The sequence below is a fragment of the Sparus aurata genome, chromosome 23 (genome assembly GCF_900880675.1).
Source record: "Sparus aurata chromosome 23, fSpaAur1.1, whole genome shotgun sequence".
Classification (NCBI taxonomy): Eukaryota; Metazoa; Chordata; class Actinopteri; order Spariformes; family Sparidae; genus Sparus; species Sparus aurata.
Window position 1 is genome coordinate 5,260,218 of NC_044209.1, and position 18,018 is coordinate 5,278,235.

An 18,018-nucleotide genomic window follows, 5' to 3' on the forward strand; every position below is an offset into this window, starting at 1 on the left:
TCCTCCAGGAGCACTAGCAGCGATGGACATAGTGTTCGGTTCAATCTTTTAACTGGCTACAAAACAGTTCCAATGTATCTACATAAGCAAACAAGACCATCTGCGAGAGGACTAGCTTTTTTTATAATTAATATTATAGTTATTCCTAATGACTGTTAGGATAAGGCATTCAATTAAAACTATTTAGTTCTGGCGGAGTGCTGAGGATGTATTGAGAAGTCTCAAAACCTGAGGAAAGAAGCTGCTCTGTAGTCTGGTGGTATGGCACTAAGACAAAGTTTACTCAGTTTCACCGTTGTCATCTTCCATGGACAGGCATCAACAAAAAAATGACATTTCCCTGTTGTAGTTTAAAGTAAAAGCAGCAATGCAACCCGGTAAACATTTTTTCATTACACAGTAAAGTTCTGCATTCAAAACCTTATTCAGAAAAGTACAGAAGTACCATGAACTTTCAGAATACCTGAGACTGATCGCTAGCACTGATGCATTCATGTGTAAGCAGCTGTGTTTGCATCGTAGCTATTGGAGATGGACTCATATTAAGTAGATACTGTTAGTTTAGTACAGAGGGCCCCGAGTTTAGGCTCTGGGCCCTCTGAAGGTCACAAGATAACTGAGAGGGGTCATGATGTGATGAAAGAAGAAGAAATTCTGCCACACAAATTTATATTGAATTTTTAAAAATAGTTTGTCGAATGAAAATGTAGATAGCTCATAGTAGATAGAGCTCAGGATATGGCTTTGAAATAATTTTGGCTACATTGGCATATACAATATATTAAAACATGTCGGTATTCCGAGATCTTGTGTTAAGCTAGGAGTCGGCAACAATATCAATTATCTGAATATTTTTAAGATTTCACAGAAGTTTGTCGTATAGTTTTGAGTAAAATCTTGAAAAGAAAAGTAACTGGTGATTAAACAGCGGTCAGATATGTGTGGTGGAAGGAAAAGCACAATATTTCCCTATAAAGTGGGATAAAATGGAAAGATTCCAAATCATACCAAGATATTTGACTATCTGAAGCTATACTTCCGCCTGCTGAAGCGCCAACAGTGTGACTCCATGATGCTGGCCTATCAGACTCAACCTAATGTCTAGATGTCAGATGACATCTTGCTTTCTACACGGGACTTTATTGCAGGGTCACGTTGGAAACAATGCTGCTTTCCAAATGGTTCCCTTACATTAATGTTACTGGAACTATCAAGCGGCTTTGATACAAATAAAGGCAGTGGCAACACTATCACATTAATGAATGGAAATCATTAATGAATGGTAAACAAGTTAATTACACTTTGGTCGACAGTTGTTTCCCTGTAAAGGAACAATAAAATGATTTATAAACCATTTATTTAGCAATTGTTAAGTTGCAACTTTACAATAACCAATGTATTTAATGGTTTATAAAGCATTTAATTGTTTGTTAGCAGTTACAAAACTATTAACTAAAGCTTTATTAACTATAAATTCACCATGTATGAATGATGGTAATAACAAAGTGTGTACCACGGCTGTACAGTCTACACTACACACAAATGAAGTTGCAGTTATTCTCAGCAACATCCTCCCACAATCTGTATGTTGTGTTTTTTTTTTAAAAAAACCTGGTGATTGACAGTGATGAGTCCATGTCTAATAATTCCGCTGAAATAACTTCATCCTACATTATTTTTATTCTTATGTTTTTTACATGTATCTGGTAATGCTGTGGATTTTCTGAGTTTAATTTGAAAGTAGGCTCTACAGTCCGGGATTTCCACCGCAGATGAGCATAATGACCGAGAGCTGAGGGAAATTACAGTGTCCGAGCCTCTGCTCTGCCAAAATCACAAGTTTAGGGTTTCTCCAGAAGGGCGATGTTTGTTGTAATTGTCCCTCGTGTGGGACCACAGGCCGTGCCCTCAGTGTGTGTGTCTGTGTGCGTGTGTGTGTGCGTGTGTTGTTATTACGTTGGCGTAAAATCAAGCTGATCTCAATTAAGGGCCTGCCTTATCGCCTCAGCTCTTTTTAGACAAAAGGGGGGTAAAAAAAAAAATTTTTTTTAAAGGAAAAATAGAACAATATGGTGTTTTGGGGGGAATCGGATTTTTGTGGATTAGTGTAAGTGTGTGTTTAATCAAATCATTTGGATAATAACGTCTGCGGCCTTTCACCAGCCGCTTATGAAAAGATAATTTTGTTTGATCCGCCTTTTTTTTTTCTTCTTTTTTTTTCTTTTTTGCTTTTGGCAGGGCGGGAAGAATTTCATTTTGGGAAAAGCCGGTGGGTTTCATGAGTCAACCTGCTGCCGTCCCATTTTTATTGAAATAAGGCGCGGCGTTAACTTTAAATAGGAATTCTTCTAGTCTGTCTGTCTGTAGACACGGTGGTAATTTTGTTTTGTTTAATTTAACGCGAGAAACGAGATAGTTTAACCCCCAGTTGCGTCTATGCGGATGTATTATTAGCTATTTAATTATTTTGTAACATGTTGCAAAGTATCGAGTGAATCAAAGGCCACATGCACTCACTTATCCTCTCATAAAAACACGATAGATGAGATCAAATCCCTCTTAACCTATTTCAAATCATCATCAAAAGAAGCCAAATATTCTAGCAGCTATTGTGACTAATCTATTTGCTGACTGAGTCATTTATTTGTTCGTTTAATCAGTCAGTCGGTTACTTCATTTGAATAAAGAGGTGAATCTGAATTGTATCCGAGCTAGGCGTTTTGTAGATATTCAAACCAGAATTTCACACTTGCGGAATCATATTTTAATGGTTAGAATGGCTCCTGGTGTCGCATGAAGGCCTTTCTGTCCGCCAAACCGAGAGCAGCCGGTGCTGATTGTGATTTGTGTGACACGGTGGAGCGCCGCAGCCAATGAGCGCGCCGTGTGTGCCAAGTGGAGGCAGAGAATGGTGCGTGCGGACGCACAGTGCGCTCCGGAGAGGAGGAACACACTCACTCCACTCATGTGTGCTGCCAAGCGCCTCTTCGCAAAACGGGAGCGAAGGAGAGCCGGGCTGGTTATTTTGGACGGAGAGAAGGAGGAAAATAACCCGATTTGAAGGATATTAAATCACTCTCGCGGCCGCCATTCGTCAGGAGTTCCTGCTTTGTTTTCTTTCTTCTTCTTTTTTTCTTTTTTTTTTTCCTCCAAGCGCCGCGCGTTGGCCTCACGTGCGCCCTGTGTTTCTTCAAATGTTTTAAACACCGAGCGTCACGTTTGTGGACCCTTCAGCCGGGATGTAACGAAGGGCAAATCCTCATAAACCCGCCTCACTGTCGCCTTCTCATTCAAGGGGAATATAGTGACTTGTATCGAAGGTGAACTGAACGGCTGCTGTCGGTTTATGGAAAGCGAAAAACTTCTCTGAGAGTCTCCAGACTTTGCTAACATTGATGGTGGGTTGTCTTATGATGACCCCCGCACGGAGGTCATAGCCGACTCCTCTTGTTTCCCACCGCATCACTGCCCCTCACCCCAATGATGACTATGAGCTCTATATCGGACACTTTGGTCCCGCCTGATCCGTCCAAATCGGCGTTTTTGGAGTTTGGCGGTCACGGCTACCCCGGACACCAGCAGCCCTCCCCCGGCCTGTCCCACAACCATTATCCGGTCCACGGGCTGCACGCCGTCGGGCCCTCCCAGCACGACGGGCCCTTCTCCTCTGGCGCATCCTCGTACGGTCGCCCACTGGGATACCCGTCCTATCACAGCCCGGTGAGCGCGCACCACCCCGGGGCCTACCTCCCCTATCAGCACGGCGGTCACGGCGGCGCGCTCGGACACACCAGACTGGAGGATGCAGGTAGGTTTACTAAAGAATATTAATGTGAACACTTTTATTTTTAAAAAATCACAGTTTGCTGTTGTCACCAACACGGCCCTAGATATTGACCATGTGTACTTCGCTGCACAGTGACATCGGTCATTCATTTCAGCCGCTCTTTGATTCGTTGTCGAAAACATGCCAGTGAAAACACACCAGCGGCAGCTTAAGTCTCACACACTCCTGGGTTATTTTGATTTTTTACATGGTGCTACAAAATGTGTTTTTCATTCATGGTGCTGTGTGTCCTCCCGAATAAAGACCGAGAGTCAAAATGATGCGGAGTGTGCCATCACAGACATTAAACGCAACACCAGTCTCGGGGGGGAAAAGGAAGAAAAGAAGAATTCATTCTTCACAGATGTCTCATTCCGCCCCATTAAAATACTTGAAGCGGGTCTACATTGTATTAAAAACACGAAAATATGTCAGAGCGGAGGACAATAATTGGATCCACACACAGGTCGGCCGCAGTCATGTTCAGTGTGCTTTGGGGTTGGACGGGAGATGAGTTTCAGGCCTGCACACACGGTGCGCCTCCCCACAAGAAGCAGCCGGCCCCGGCCCTGTGGTGTCCCGCAGCGGCCCAAACCCAAAGCCTCAGAACTGAGCCCATCATCTCCAACTGACATCCACTGTGTGTGTGTGTGTGTGTGTGTGTGTGTGTGTGTGCTGCCTGCTGCCGGCACACACACACACACACACACACACACACACACACACACACACACACACACACACGCTACTAATAATGATCATAATAACGATAACCACAACCAAACACTGCGATACTGATGATCACAAAATGATCATCGAACCAAAAGTCTTTCCCGTGAAAACATTTAACCGTCTTTCAAAATAAAATAACATGATATTCATTTGCCAGCACAATTAAAATAAATATTCCACATTACTTTTAAATACTATATTTTTTTGTTGTTGTTGTCATCCAATTTATAAAAGCTTTACCAACAAGACTTGGAACTTGAAATAGCCACGAAGAGCTGTTGCATTTGTTTTAACGCACTGTGTGTTTAAAATAAGTTACATTGCCTCAGTGCAATAGGCCACAAAAAAACATACAATTCCAGTTTAACTTAATGACATCGGGAGCACCAATTCTGTTTATACTGACAGCAACTATAATACAAGATGTTAAATCCATTATGTTCATTTGAAAATATCAGATGTTTGGGGGTGAAGAAGAGCACATATCAATTTTGTTAATCATATATGTTGAATTAATTGTTCAGTTATATAGAGTCTGACAATTTATAACTACCAATAATAATTCTTTCTTTCTTTCTTTCTTTCTTTTTCATGTTCTCTTCTGTAAGGCCTACCTACCATTATCAGAACAATTTTGGATATAAATTCACTTTTCATCTCGTGCATTTAATACGTTGTCCATAAATTAGAAAAAATGTGCAGCTCTTTAGTGATAGTTATGATGACAAGGAATTAAAGTAAAGGAATTAAAGTATAATGATATACTGTAATATACTGTAGACGATTCAATTCTAAATCTGTACGTCGTTGTAAATCTCAAAAAAAAAAAAAAAACTCGTAGCGAAGCCTAATTCTGTTTCGTTGACTTTAAGACCTGTGTTTTTGTGTGGTCTATCTGCGGACATAAATCAGATGAAGAGGGGAAACTGCCACATCAGCACTTCAGACTGTTTTGATCACCTCTACATGATATAACATTAGCAGAAATAAAGCCTCCTCAGATGAATACACTGACTCCACAAGCACACTTGGCATTTGTTTTATCACTATTATACTTTGTGACAAATTTACTAATCCTATGAGAGTTGCCTATAAACTCATCTTGAACTGATGACATATTGGCAGTGACTGTGAGCTGTACGACACGGTTAAACACAGCAGATTGTTTCTTTGTGTCTTTGGACTTTAACAATACATCCCCCTAAATATGTTGTTTGTATTTCTCTAATTTGAGGGGGGGGTTTTTATCATTTATTTATTTTTCACAAGAGGTCAAACAGAGAGTTCAACCCCTCCGGCGTCCAATTGACCCAAAACACAAGTCGGATAAAATACTGTACATTTCTTTTGTATTTGTTTGACCTATTGGAAATGAATGTGTTCACACATACCGTCCACATTACATATAGAGATGACATATTTGCATATTTGGTTAGATTAACACTTCAAGTTAAGTGTTACCACCTCAGTATTATTCTGCACGTGGAGTAATGTTAGACCCGTTGGAGAGAAGGCAGGAATAAAACAACAATTCATATGACAAGTCCTTTTTTAGAAACTATTTTCACATATAGAAATTAAAGCTAATGTCAACAAATGAAGAAGGTTAAAACAGCCGCGCAAGTCATACATTTAAGTTCCCAATTTCTTACAGCGTTGATGTATTTGAGTGCGGCGGTGCTCAGTTACAGAATGGGAACATCCTGTGGGGCCTTGGCTTGTCCGCAGCTGTTCTCTCCTGCCACAGCAGGCTATAAGCTCATGTCATAACACAGATCAGTGTGAGCGCACACACACTGTCGTATTGCTTTCTTTAAAAAAAAAAAGGAAGAAGAGGAGCAAAAAAGGAGGACAAAGAGGATTTATCTTTTTTTACCTGCATCCTTTGACAGCCATTCTACTTAATTTACAGCATTCTCAACATGCTGTAGTTTACATTACTGAAGTGTCGTGAAGTGGTTGTGGCATTTTTTTTCCTTGAGCTCACAGCACTCTCACATCAACCGCCGCGTGTTCTCACAGAATTGTAATGATAGTCTGTCACGCAATATTTCAAAAAGGAATTGATTTTGAAATATGATAAAAGAAAACCGTTTTATTCTTTTGAATTGTACGTAAAATTGCCTGTGAATTTCTATTTACTGTTACCAACGTACATCGTGCTGGAAGAGAGAGTCAGAGAGAGTGGGCTACTGCACACAAACAGAATGGATTCCTTCATTTCAGTTTAAACGTTTAAATCTACATAATACTGACATTCTTCTTTCTTCATCATTTATGGGGAATAGACATTTGGATTTGTCAGGAAAAACCCACATTGTTTTGTTTTTTTTTGTTGTTTGTTTTTTTAAAATTGGACAGACCTGAAAAGATCTTTGAAGTAAAAACTACAATATATATCAAGAAGCAGGACTGTAGTGGTTTTCTTGTGAGAATGTCTTTTCTTCTCAACCTCCCTGAGGCTTCAGTGTGTTATTAATGGACACTGCGAGATTAAACATTGCGACTGATCTTGTGATCTTTCCAGGAAGGCGAAATATTCTGTCCCTACAGAAATCCCCCTGTTGATATTTATCTTTGTAAAATTGTGCTCTCCTTCTCCTCCTGTTCCTCGTCTCCTGCAGAACACGAGAAGCCCACAGCGGTGATAGAGAACGGAGAGGTGAGGCTCAATGGAAAGGGGAAAAAGATCAGGAAGCCTCGGACCATTTACTCCAGCCTGCAACTCCAGGCGCTTAACCAGCGCTTCCAGCAGACCCAGTACCTCGCCTTGCCCGAGAGGGCTGACCTGGCAGCCAAACTGGGCCTAACGCAGACCCAGGTACTGTGATGGATGACACACAAACACACACACACACACACACACACACACAGATACAGACACAAAATAAACCACCATGGGCATGAATATTTTTTTTTTAATATATATGTATATATATATATATATATATATATATAGATAGATAGATAGATATAGATATAGATAGATAGATAGATAGATAGATAGATAGATATATATATATATATATATATATATATATATATATATATATATATTACTGTATGTCAATACATAATATAACGTTTTAAATATGAGCAGTCTTTTGGCTAATTTCTCTACCTGAAGACATACGTGCATCACCTCACCCTAATTTACAAAGTTTATATGACACACTATGAGGGAATCCCCTAATCAATCAGTGGAATTCATGACCAGAACATAGATATGGACATAACAGACAAAAATGTTGTTTTTTAATTCTGGTAAATACAGATAGACGTCTGATTTATTCTTGAATCTGTATCTCTCAACAATTGAGTGGAACTGTAATTGTGGAATTGAATTTTGAATAAATGACGTGTTCCTTAGTCCATGGCGAAAGGGTATAAGGGATGTCAGTATAAAAGAGGCACTGGTACATATTTGTTAACTCGTGTCACCTCATGTTCCTCTTTGTGTCATTACATACTAATATGTACCCATGTCATGTGAGGTTTAGTCACGGATGGTTTGTCATGAAATCATGGCACACACACAAAAAAAAAGGATGCCAAGAAGAGAATAAAACAAAGAGGCCTGCGTAAGCGTGCACGTGTCGGGTGTAACAGTGATTGTACAATTGAGATTTGTTTTGTTTTGTCTGTTTTTTTCTCTCAGAACACACGCACACACACATATACACACACACGCAGTCACGGGCAAATAAAGCCTAATGGCAGCCATTTTGTCTGTTACATGAAGCCAGTGAACCATTGGATGCTGTCACATTTGAACAAGTTAAGTTTTTTTGCCTCTTGTTGATTGAGTGTATATATGTATGTATATAATTAACGTAGTTTTTATGAGATGCTTTGGGATTTTATTTTATTCGTCAGACTCTGATATTTGCCACTCTAAACAGTCTGGGAACATTCCCCTGATATAACAGGACAGATCTTGATATTGTATTTTGTATTTTTTGCAGGCGTCTTACCCTCTGCAAATTATTTTATATACTCTGTCGCTTTATAAATGACAAACAGCTTTAAGAAAGGGTTCTAGCCTGTGAGGGGACGTTTTCATTACTCTAGAGATTCAGGTTGGGTTGTGGACGGCCAGAGCTGTCATTATCCTGCTGTGCTTACCATTTGTTTGATTCATACAGTAGTTAATGTTCTGTACTACTCAACAAAGGCAAAGAGCAGTAAATACAGAAGCCCCAAAGTAGAGAAAATATTGATTTAGGTTTTTCAGGATGGAAAACCATGATTTCATGGAAATTATCCATTTATATGACACAATACATTTTAAAACAGGCTTTAAAAGGTCAGATTCAGGTCTTATATTTGACCGAACCTGTCAACACATCCTCATACCACGTTGAGTGAGGTCAATTGCCAATGTTAGAGCCCTATGAAATGCATTTTTTTCCAAATACCACTTTAGTTCTGAATTCTGTTTTTTTTTAACCTACAGTAAGTTTATCAGCAGAAGGTGTTTAATAGGCTATTCGCAAGGGGATGTCCGACTTGACACAAACAGCCACAAAGTCCTGAACAAATCCTCGTTTGGAGTCTACTGATGGGCTTGCAGTAGTACTGGTTGTTTCACCTTGTTATTCACATGGGCTTTACACTGATCATTGCATGTATTTCTACAGGTCCAGTCAACAGCTAGTTGACCCAAATGTGTTTATTGCCTAACTCAAAAAAGTCATTTGCTTTTCTCTGCTCTGAATTCAGTGATGGATTTAGAATTTCGTAGTTTATTAGAGGACTTGTCTCAGACGGTCACCTCATCAATGCCGGTCCCCTGTGCGAGAGGTCCCCCAGAACATTGTCCCCCGACAAAACATTCAGTTTTCTCCTTAAAACAGGAATGCAAGTCAAATGATGGCATATTCTGCAACTTTAGCATTTTACAGTTGATTCCATTACCATTGCCGAATTCCACGATTATGTCCGTGTTTTCCACATGACCATGGCCTACATTGACTACTAAAACGACATATGTGTATCACCATTCCCAAAATTACATTGTTGCAGCGCAACAGTGGCCATGATACCATCACAGTTTGGTTAGGTCGAGGCACTTAAATAACTTGCTTAAGTTCAGGTACTCTGGTACTTTTTGGCTAGGTTTAGAAAAATTGTTTGGTTTGGGTTTAAATAGGTACATTTTTTATGTAACTTCACTTACATACATACATAACTAAATGACATTGTGTATGTTGAATGAGTTAAAAACATTCTGGAGTTAAAATTACTCACCCTTGAGTTTTGGTTTCAGACCGGCCACAAACAGCAGTTTGCTGGGTTAAAGTCAAGTGTTTGACCTAACTGCCCACCCCATTGTCCCTCTATGCTACTCTCACTCTTTATACTCAGTGACCTTTCTTCCTCCTTTGCTGTTGTTATTACATTACTACAGCCACTAGAGGTCACCACCTAAGAAGAAACTAAACTAAACTAAACATGGTTAGGAGAAAGCTGCTCTCCCAGTTGATCAGTACAGTCAGGTTTTGATGTTGATGTGGATGGGCTGAGGCTGGTTACAGTGTTCTGGCTTTGTAGGGCAGTGTAGTTTCTATCGAGCAGATATCATCCAGACTGTGACTGTTGGCCTAACCATTGTTCATCTCTGACAGGAGGAAAACAGAGGGTGGCACATTTAGCAGCGTTGTGCCAGGAAATAATTGTTTATGTGACCTATAAATGGTTAATTTGTAAACGCATTTGAGACATGATACCTGCATGCGTGTGTGTGTGCGGGTGTCTGTGTGTGCTGAGTATACATAAGCAGCTGATGTCATCAGATACACTCTTCTAATCCTGTATGAAATAACTACCACAGCCATGTTTACACTAGGAGTAAGAGATGATCTATTCGTTTGCCTTTGTCTTTTGTAGTGGCAAAGTGGTTTTGAATGTGGTCGGCTGAAAGTCAGACTCATATGCACGATTACCAAATAACCCCTTTTTCTTTACCCATTCCCTCTCAGTACTCTTTGAGGTGTTTTGGATCAGAGAAAGTGGGCTTTAACTGATTGTATAACAGTCTTTACAGTATGTCATTGTTGGGCTGATACTGTAGTGCAATTAAAGGATATCTCTGGCTATAGTTTGTGGAGTGCAGACATTTTTGTGGGCTTGGGATAATAAAGAATGGACTTGCATTTTTTTAAGCAGTTGATTCTTTCTTGCGAGTACTTCAACTAACTAACTAACTAACTAACCAACTAGTTAATGCCCCAAATTTAGTTTATTTTATATAAACAGGTCAGTGGCAAAGTGAGACCCCTCTAGAAAGAGCAACACTGCAAAGGGTTTCCCACAGTTTGCCTGTTAAGAAATGTTTTGGTTTAACGTCATGACGCCATTGTGAATTACACGTTACTTTAACTTCTTAACGCTAAACTTAGTCTTGGATGTCTGCCATTAAGAGTCACTGCTCCCAATAAAGTGATAGTCCACAATGTGACACCTCAACTTTCGTACAGATTAAACAAATACAATAGAATATGTTAATTGATGCGCTTTAGAGGTACTGTTGGTGGATTCTGCTTTGGGCTTTTATGCTAAGCTAAGCAAACCAACTGCAGGCAGTGGCCTTATATTTAACATACAGACGTGAGAGTGGTATACATTTTCTAATCAAACTGATTGAACAAGCATATTTCCAAAAATGTCTTAACCTTGTCTTTAACCAAGCATTTGAGCTGTCTAACCTGCCTTTACCCCATCCACAGTTTATTCACTATAAACACAATCTCTGATTGCAGCAATGATATTGCCAAGGAATGCATTACAAGATGGCAACCCATTAATTCCTTTGAAAGTTCAAAGTGTTTTATCTCTACACACAACCACATCGACACAATAAATGTTGGCAATACATTCTGCAAGCCATGGATATGTTGACACTTCAAAACTTAATGTTTTTGTACTTTCAAATGTTTCTTGTGAGATCCCTGTGCTTATGGACTGGTTAGGTTTAGGAACAAAAAATACTTGGTTAGGGTTGGGGGAAGAAAATGTTTTGGCTAGAAATATGTAGTGGTTGCTACAACCACAGATAAAGATTGACTTCCTATCAAAAGTCCACACCAACGTGGCTGGAAATTGTCTGGAAGTCACTTACAGATGTTAAAGCACAGTCTCGAACTGCAGTCACTGGCTTAGCCACCTTCCCCCCTAACTCCACCACATTATGTACAAATGTCAATATGGTAGGCAGCCCATCATGCATACAAATGTGAACCAATCAATGGTTTGCAGAAACATTACCTGCCAATATTCTTTCTGACTGGGGTATTACACAGCCCTTCCGTTTCTTCGAAATAAATCTCACTAACTTTAGGGTTTGTTTACAATCTATCTGATTGCCTGACCACCTGCGTTTGTTCACCTATTGCGAATGTTAGCAGTGTCATACATAACCACTAACCATTTAATTTGCTGTGTGAAGATAATATCATCTGGGGTTATGCAATATCTCTCTGGTGATAGGGTCAGTGCTGTGGCCTAACCTGTAGTATCTAAGTGTAAGTCCAGGATAAATGCATAAGAGCTCAACCAAACATTCATTATGAAGTACTGATAATGGATAGATGGATGGGTGGATGGATGGATGCTGTAAATATGAACATTTGGGTAAACAGAAACAAGGTATTCTATTATTCAGAATGTAACACACTGTTGTTTTTTGCAAGCTTGTCTGCTCTACTTTGGCCAAAGAGCTTGTATTGAAACACAGTCATGCTGCTCTCAGTCAGCTGTAATGAGCCTGGTGTGCATATGTTACTGTACAAGCACATACAGTGCATAATGCGCACATACACACATTCCTCACATGCGTGGATGCAGTTTAGTTCCGACAGACACACACACAAACACACACACACACACACACATACACACACATACACCCATGTATTTACTGAAACATATGTAGCTTGTGTGCATTTTCATACACATATGCAGATGGAAACATAAACACACACACTTGAAGATAGTGATCATACACCATATCTCTGTCCTGCCTTTATGCCATTAGGCCGGCAGCCAACCACTGACCACTTTCCATCTGAATCACTAATGTTCCCAGACGCAGCTGAGAAATGGCACGTAGCAGTTTTTCCTTCAAACCCTAACTCTCTTTCACACACACACACGCACGCACGCATACACACACACATACTCAAACTGCCCGTACAGCTTAAACCACCCACCAAATAGAAGTTTCAAGAAAATGGCAGACACAGACTGCAAGTTATACATATTCACACACTCACTGTACACACACAGACACACACACACACACACACACACACACACTCAGTGGCACCTGGCCTGCTTCTCAGCCACCCTCCTCCGCTAATGTCGGTGTCATTAGTCGCGCTCTCAGGGAAGCTGTCAGCTCCATGTTGCTGCTGGAATATGAAACCAATAATTACAGCAGAAATCCTCTCACTGAGGCTGCATTAACTTAACGTGCTGTTGATTGACTCCTGGGCTCATAAGCGCCGTCCTGCATACTCACTTTAGGTTTTTTTTATCCGTGAGCAGCTACTACTGTTTAGCACTCCAGGTAATTTTTATACAGCAGGCACTGCTGTTTGGTGGCTGTAATTTTTAATTACATTAGATCATCGTAAAGAGTAGTTTAAAATGAGCATGCCTGTAAACAACAAGAAGGAAAACTAAGTTCTTAAGATTACAGATACTATTTTCTTTTTCAATATTAGTAGATTATTACAATTTAAATAAATACTTATATACTCAGAACTGGCGAGCTTGCGGTGAGATTTTGAAGTTGATTTCTTAATAACAGCATTGCGTGCTGTAATTATCATGGCATTGCAGATTTATGGAGTGACACTTTAATTTTATGTATTTGTCACCATACATACTACTTCTAACAGGCTGTTATTGACGTCAGCAGATACACTGGAACAATAGAGATCAAATTAAATGTCAAATTTCACTCTGCATGACTTCTTGGCTGTTTGAGTTGAAAGCTGTGTGTAAAAAGCCGGGTGCCTTTTTGATTACTGGGCAAAGGGATAATTTTTTCCACATATTCAGTTAGACCAGCCTGAAATTAGATTTTTTATAGAATCCAATATCTCTCATAAACCACTTCAACCATCTTCATAAATACCTATAAAATCCCAGGGTAATAATTCCCAGGACTGTCAGTTGAGAGGAGAAAACCATTTTAGTGCCAAGAGTGTTTTATCTTCTTTTCTTTTCAGTTTTATCCTTCTCTCCTCTGTTGCCAGCCAAAACTTTTTTTCTCCACGCAGCACAAGTCCTTTGGGCGTTCGCTTTTTCGTTTGCGGCGCAGTTAAAACCTGTTTGAGACAAAAGTATCCTTCAATGACTGTGTGTAATTATTTATGATTCATGTGTTCCCGCTAAGCTGACAGGTTGCCCGTGAGGCATATTCATGTAATTTGATGCTCAATTTGCAAGCACGCTGGAAATAAAGACCATGCCAGTTATATCAACAACAACACAACTAAATCGTCTTTAACCACTAGAAAAAGGTTTAAGGATAAATCAGTTCAATATTTTCAGATATTCTAGTAAAACAAATCTATCATATTCACATGTAGTTTATCTGGACAGTATCACTTCAGATTAAGTAGACGCATCAGTGTTGAACCCATAAAATGTCATCTTGCAAGTTTTACATCTCACATTTTTAAGGTTTATTTTTTGTACCCTGTTAAAACCTATAGGGTCGAACTACGTCTCAATAGAAACACTTTTTGTTGAAATTATCTTAGGATGCTTTATTCTTATTGAACTGCAGGCTTCTTAATTGCATTGTTATCTATTATGGCATTGGTAGAATTTGTCTCTGTGGTAGAACAACCTCATCATATTTTTTTTTTTTTTTTTTTAAAGTAATTTAATCATTTTGATTTTCAGAATATTTATTTAGGTTGAACTATTTACTTCTCTTAAAACTAAAACTTCTCCGTAATAATACTGCTAATACTGCTACAGCTTTGGTGTTTCATGGAAGCTGGATTCGCGGACTATAAAAACTATTCACTTGCTGGTTTTAACTTGATAAAACTCAGAAATAAATAAATGGAGCCTTTAAAAATATCAAGAGGATTTTAGCTGAGAGCCAACATTAATGTACTACTGATTGGCTTTACACATGAAAAACTGGAATGAGTGAAAGCAACATTACATTTGCATGCTGTGGGCCACTTGATAATGGTATATTTATATTAACTTACCTTTTTACAAATGTCTGCCTGTTGGCCTGCATGTAAGTTTGCCAATGCAGTTTTTTTAAGAAGTGATTATGTTAGATAGGACTTGAGAGAATTATTAACTAATGTTACTGGCTGGGACTTCTAACCAATTTTCAAAGTGGCCAAACCGTGTAACTACAGCGTCATGTGATGCCCTGCCTTTATCCCATAAGCTAACATTGAGATAGAAGGTTCTGTAAAATGGTTGGTACATTTTTTGGATCATCGCAACCATGGCAAAATGACTAATTTTGTTGTCATAATTTGAGCCATTCGGTCCAATAACATTTGGAAAGTCTAGAGAAGCCACACAACTAAATTATTATATCCTCATCCAAGTTAGCCGGGTGCTAAACAGGGAGTTAGCCAGCTCAGTCAGCAGAAGTCTTTAATGCTCTACAATGCAGAAGCTATCTAGCTGTCTGAAGCTTGCTTTCATAGGAATGAAAGGGGCTCCACCTTGAGGAATGTGGCCACTTGTTATAGGTCCATGCTTATAACTGTTATCGTTAGCTAACATTGCTGGCTAAGACTTCAGAAACATCAATTTTGGTTAATATTACTGGCTTGGACATGAAACTGGTAACGTTAGCTTACATTACTGTTCAAGACTTCAGAACCAGTAATATTAGCTAGCATTACTGGCAAGGACTTAAAACTGGTAAAGGTAGCTAATATGAATGGCTAAGACTCCACAACAAGTAATACTAGCTAGCGTTAGTGGCCATTCAATAAGACATTATATTGCATTATTATTAACTATAATGATTTATAATCGGTTAAGTTGTTGGCAGTAGAAGTATACTTGGTCATAGTTTGTATTATTAAAGCTTTTATTTTGTTTCAGTTTTGTTTGAACAGGTTATACTTTTTTGTCAAAAGTTTCTGTCAATGAAAACACATTCTCCTTCCCACACGATAAATCAATGATAGACCAGCATTAGCTGCACATTGATACTTATTATACAGTACATTCACTGATCCATAGCCTAAAAATACAACACAGGTCATTAAAAGTGGCCTCCATGTTGTCCAAGGGCATGTAAACAATGACCATAATCAAATGGCAGTTTAAGTGTGGCCTGGGGTGAGGACCTTTACTGTATTTGTCTCCTTTACTCCACAGATCTCAATCTATTGTTTCAATTTTTTCCCTTTTACTTGTCCTGCAGGTGAAAATATGGTTCCAAAACAAACGATCCAAATACAAGAAGATCATGAAAAATGGGCCCTGTGGACCTGAAGGAGACCACCTCGCCCCTCCACCGCCATCCTCCTCTTCTCCGTGCTCCCTGTGGGACATCAGCATGGCTGCCAAAGGCGCACCGGTGCACTCCGGAGGATACATGAACAATTTTGCTCACTGGTACCCCGGGCACCAGCAGGACTCCATGCCGAGGACTCAGATGATGTGACAGACATGAGGACGCAAGACTTCCAGGACAAATAAAGGATTTATACCAAGCAAGCTGAGTGGAGCTGTCAGGGACATAGACATTGTTAAGAGTCTAAGCTGCTCTGGAGGTGAAAAAATAACTGGCAGAGATCAATTGCAGTAAACGGATATGTGGCAAGTTACTGTTGGCTGAAAAAGGCAGTACAGCTGAGATAACTAAAAAGACAATAGAAAGTGTTTGTTTGAATTTACTTTGTTCCCAGCATTCACCAAATACAGTATGTCATCAGGACAGTAACCACAGCAACAGAGTAGGGTAGTACCTGGCTACATGATAACACCATTGCAACCATAGCATTATAAGTCAGCCCGGTAAGACTGGTAAGACTGCTGAACTTCCAACCAAATTGATTGATTGATTAATTGAATGATTCAATAGCCATTGATCTGAGACAGAGTCCTGCACGGGTCTTATTTTGCAAACCCGCACCCGCCCGTACCTGTCATACTTAAAACCGCATCCGACCCGTTTCCCGACAGTAGCACAAATTACATACAAAATTAGACTGACGCAATTTTTAAAAATAAAAGTAAGCCAGCGTGGGGAATGCGAGTTCTGGGAGGGCGCAAGCACGCATGTATGAGCTCATATGAAATATACATGTTTATCATTTTGAAATGCAGGCATATTTTTGTAGATGTGTCGCTAATGATTTTTTGGGGTTTTTTTTGTTTGTTTTTTTGCACGTGACGCCATGAAAATGACAATCGCAAAACCCAACCCGCACTCTCTAGGAGTCCGACACGATCCGCACCCGTGTCCGACGCAGGACATTATTTTTCACCCGTTTCATCCAAATTGTGCGGGTCACCCGTCGGGTACCCGCGGGTACCTGAACCCGTGCAGGACTCTGATCTGAGAACTGAGCATTTGGTTCCATGCTAAGCTTAGCACTCACTAGCTAAGAGGGTATGCATAATTAGCCCAGCAGACCTTACAAACACAAGCAAAGGTGCAGACACACAGAATCTGGCCGGATGTATCTGGATGCACCAGACCACCACGCCAATGGGTTACGTAACTGTAAACTGGGCTTTTGCTTGTCCGCTATCATCATGGAAACCAGGTCAGAAACATTCTTCAATTGCAGCTAAAAAGCACACTAAAATATGTTTCTGAGAGCATTTCAGTCAAGAAATAGGCAATGCAGGAACAGAATCTTGATTCATATTTGATCATCACTGCATAGTTTGAAGATATGATCTAATTGTTTGCGTCATGCTGGATGGATTCATTTGCATAAAGCTGATCAAGCCATATCCATTATGCACCACGTGACCTGATCTTCTGTTCTCCATAGAAAATGTAAAGGATTTCTACATCTGTCAACTGATCCAGTGTGTCTGTGCCTTAAGCTATGCTAGTCTATGGCTGTGTGAGGCTAGTTTATTTGATATCGCCATGTGGGTGTTATTCCTAGGACATCATCATCGATGTTGTTCCAGGACCATCGTTGAAACTGACCAAGCATGCAGTTGTGATGTCATAGCTTTTCGATTCACCTGGATTGGTTTTCCTGCAACAGCATAATGAATGTTGCTCCAGGTCTGTCAACTTATGTAACAGTGATGAAAACTGCACCTGGATCAAACTGAGTGGGCGCAGGTACAGGTCTCACACTCAGCAGACATATTATTATACTGTTCACTTATTTTCAGTTTCTTTTAAGTTTTCTGTCATGGTTTGGTTAGGTTAAGGGAATTATAATATTTGGTTATAGGTTTAGGAAAACATGGTTGAGCCTCTT

General features: G+C 39.8%; 1 protein-coding gene across 1 annotated transcript; it reads left to right on the forward strand.

The window, feature by feature from the left end:
* Positions 1–2,972: 2,972 nt before the first annotated feature.
* LOC115575040 (homeobox protein Dlx4a-like) lies at positions 2,973–16,766 on the forward strand. Its single transcript, XM_030406810.1, has 3 exons — positions 2,973–3,808; positions 7,183–7,379; positions 15,987–16,766. The coding sequence occupies exons 1-3, from the start codon at positions 3,481–3,483 to the stop codon at positions 16,227–16,229; spliced, it is 768 nt and encodes a 255-aa protein (XP_030262670.1). The 5' UTR covers positions 2,973–3,480; the 3' UTR covers positions 16,230–16,766.
* Positions 16,767–18,018: the final 1,252 nt, after the last annotated feature.

What these genes read in the sequence shown, in the direction of transcription:
- LOC115575040 (XM_030406810.1), top strand. Translation starts at nt 3,481, where the DNA reads ATGATGACTATGAGCTCTATATCGGACACTTTGGTCCCGCCTGATCCG. An exon ending in CACCAGACTGGAGGATGCAG is followed by an intron (nt 3,809 to 7,182) that starts GTAGGTTTACTA and finishes CGTCTCCTGCAG; the next exon opens with AACACGAGAAGCCCACAGCG. An exon ending in TGGGCCTAACGCAGACCCAG is followed by an intron (nt 7,380 to 15,986) that starts GTACTGTGATGG and finishes CTTGTCCTGCAG; the next exon opens with GTGAAAATATGGTTCCAAAA.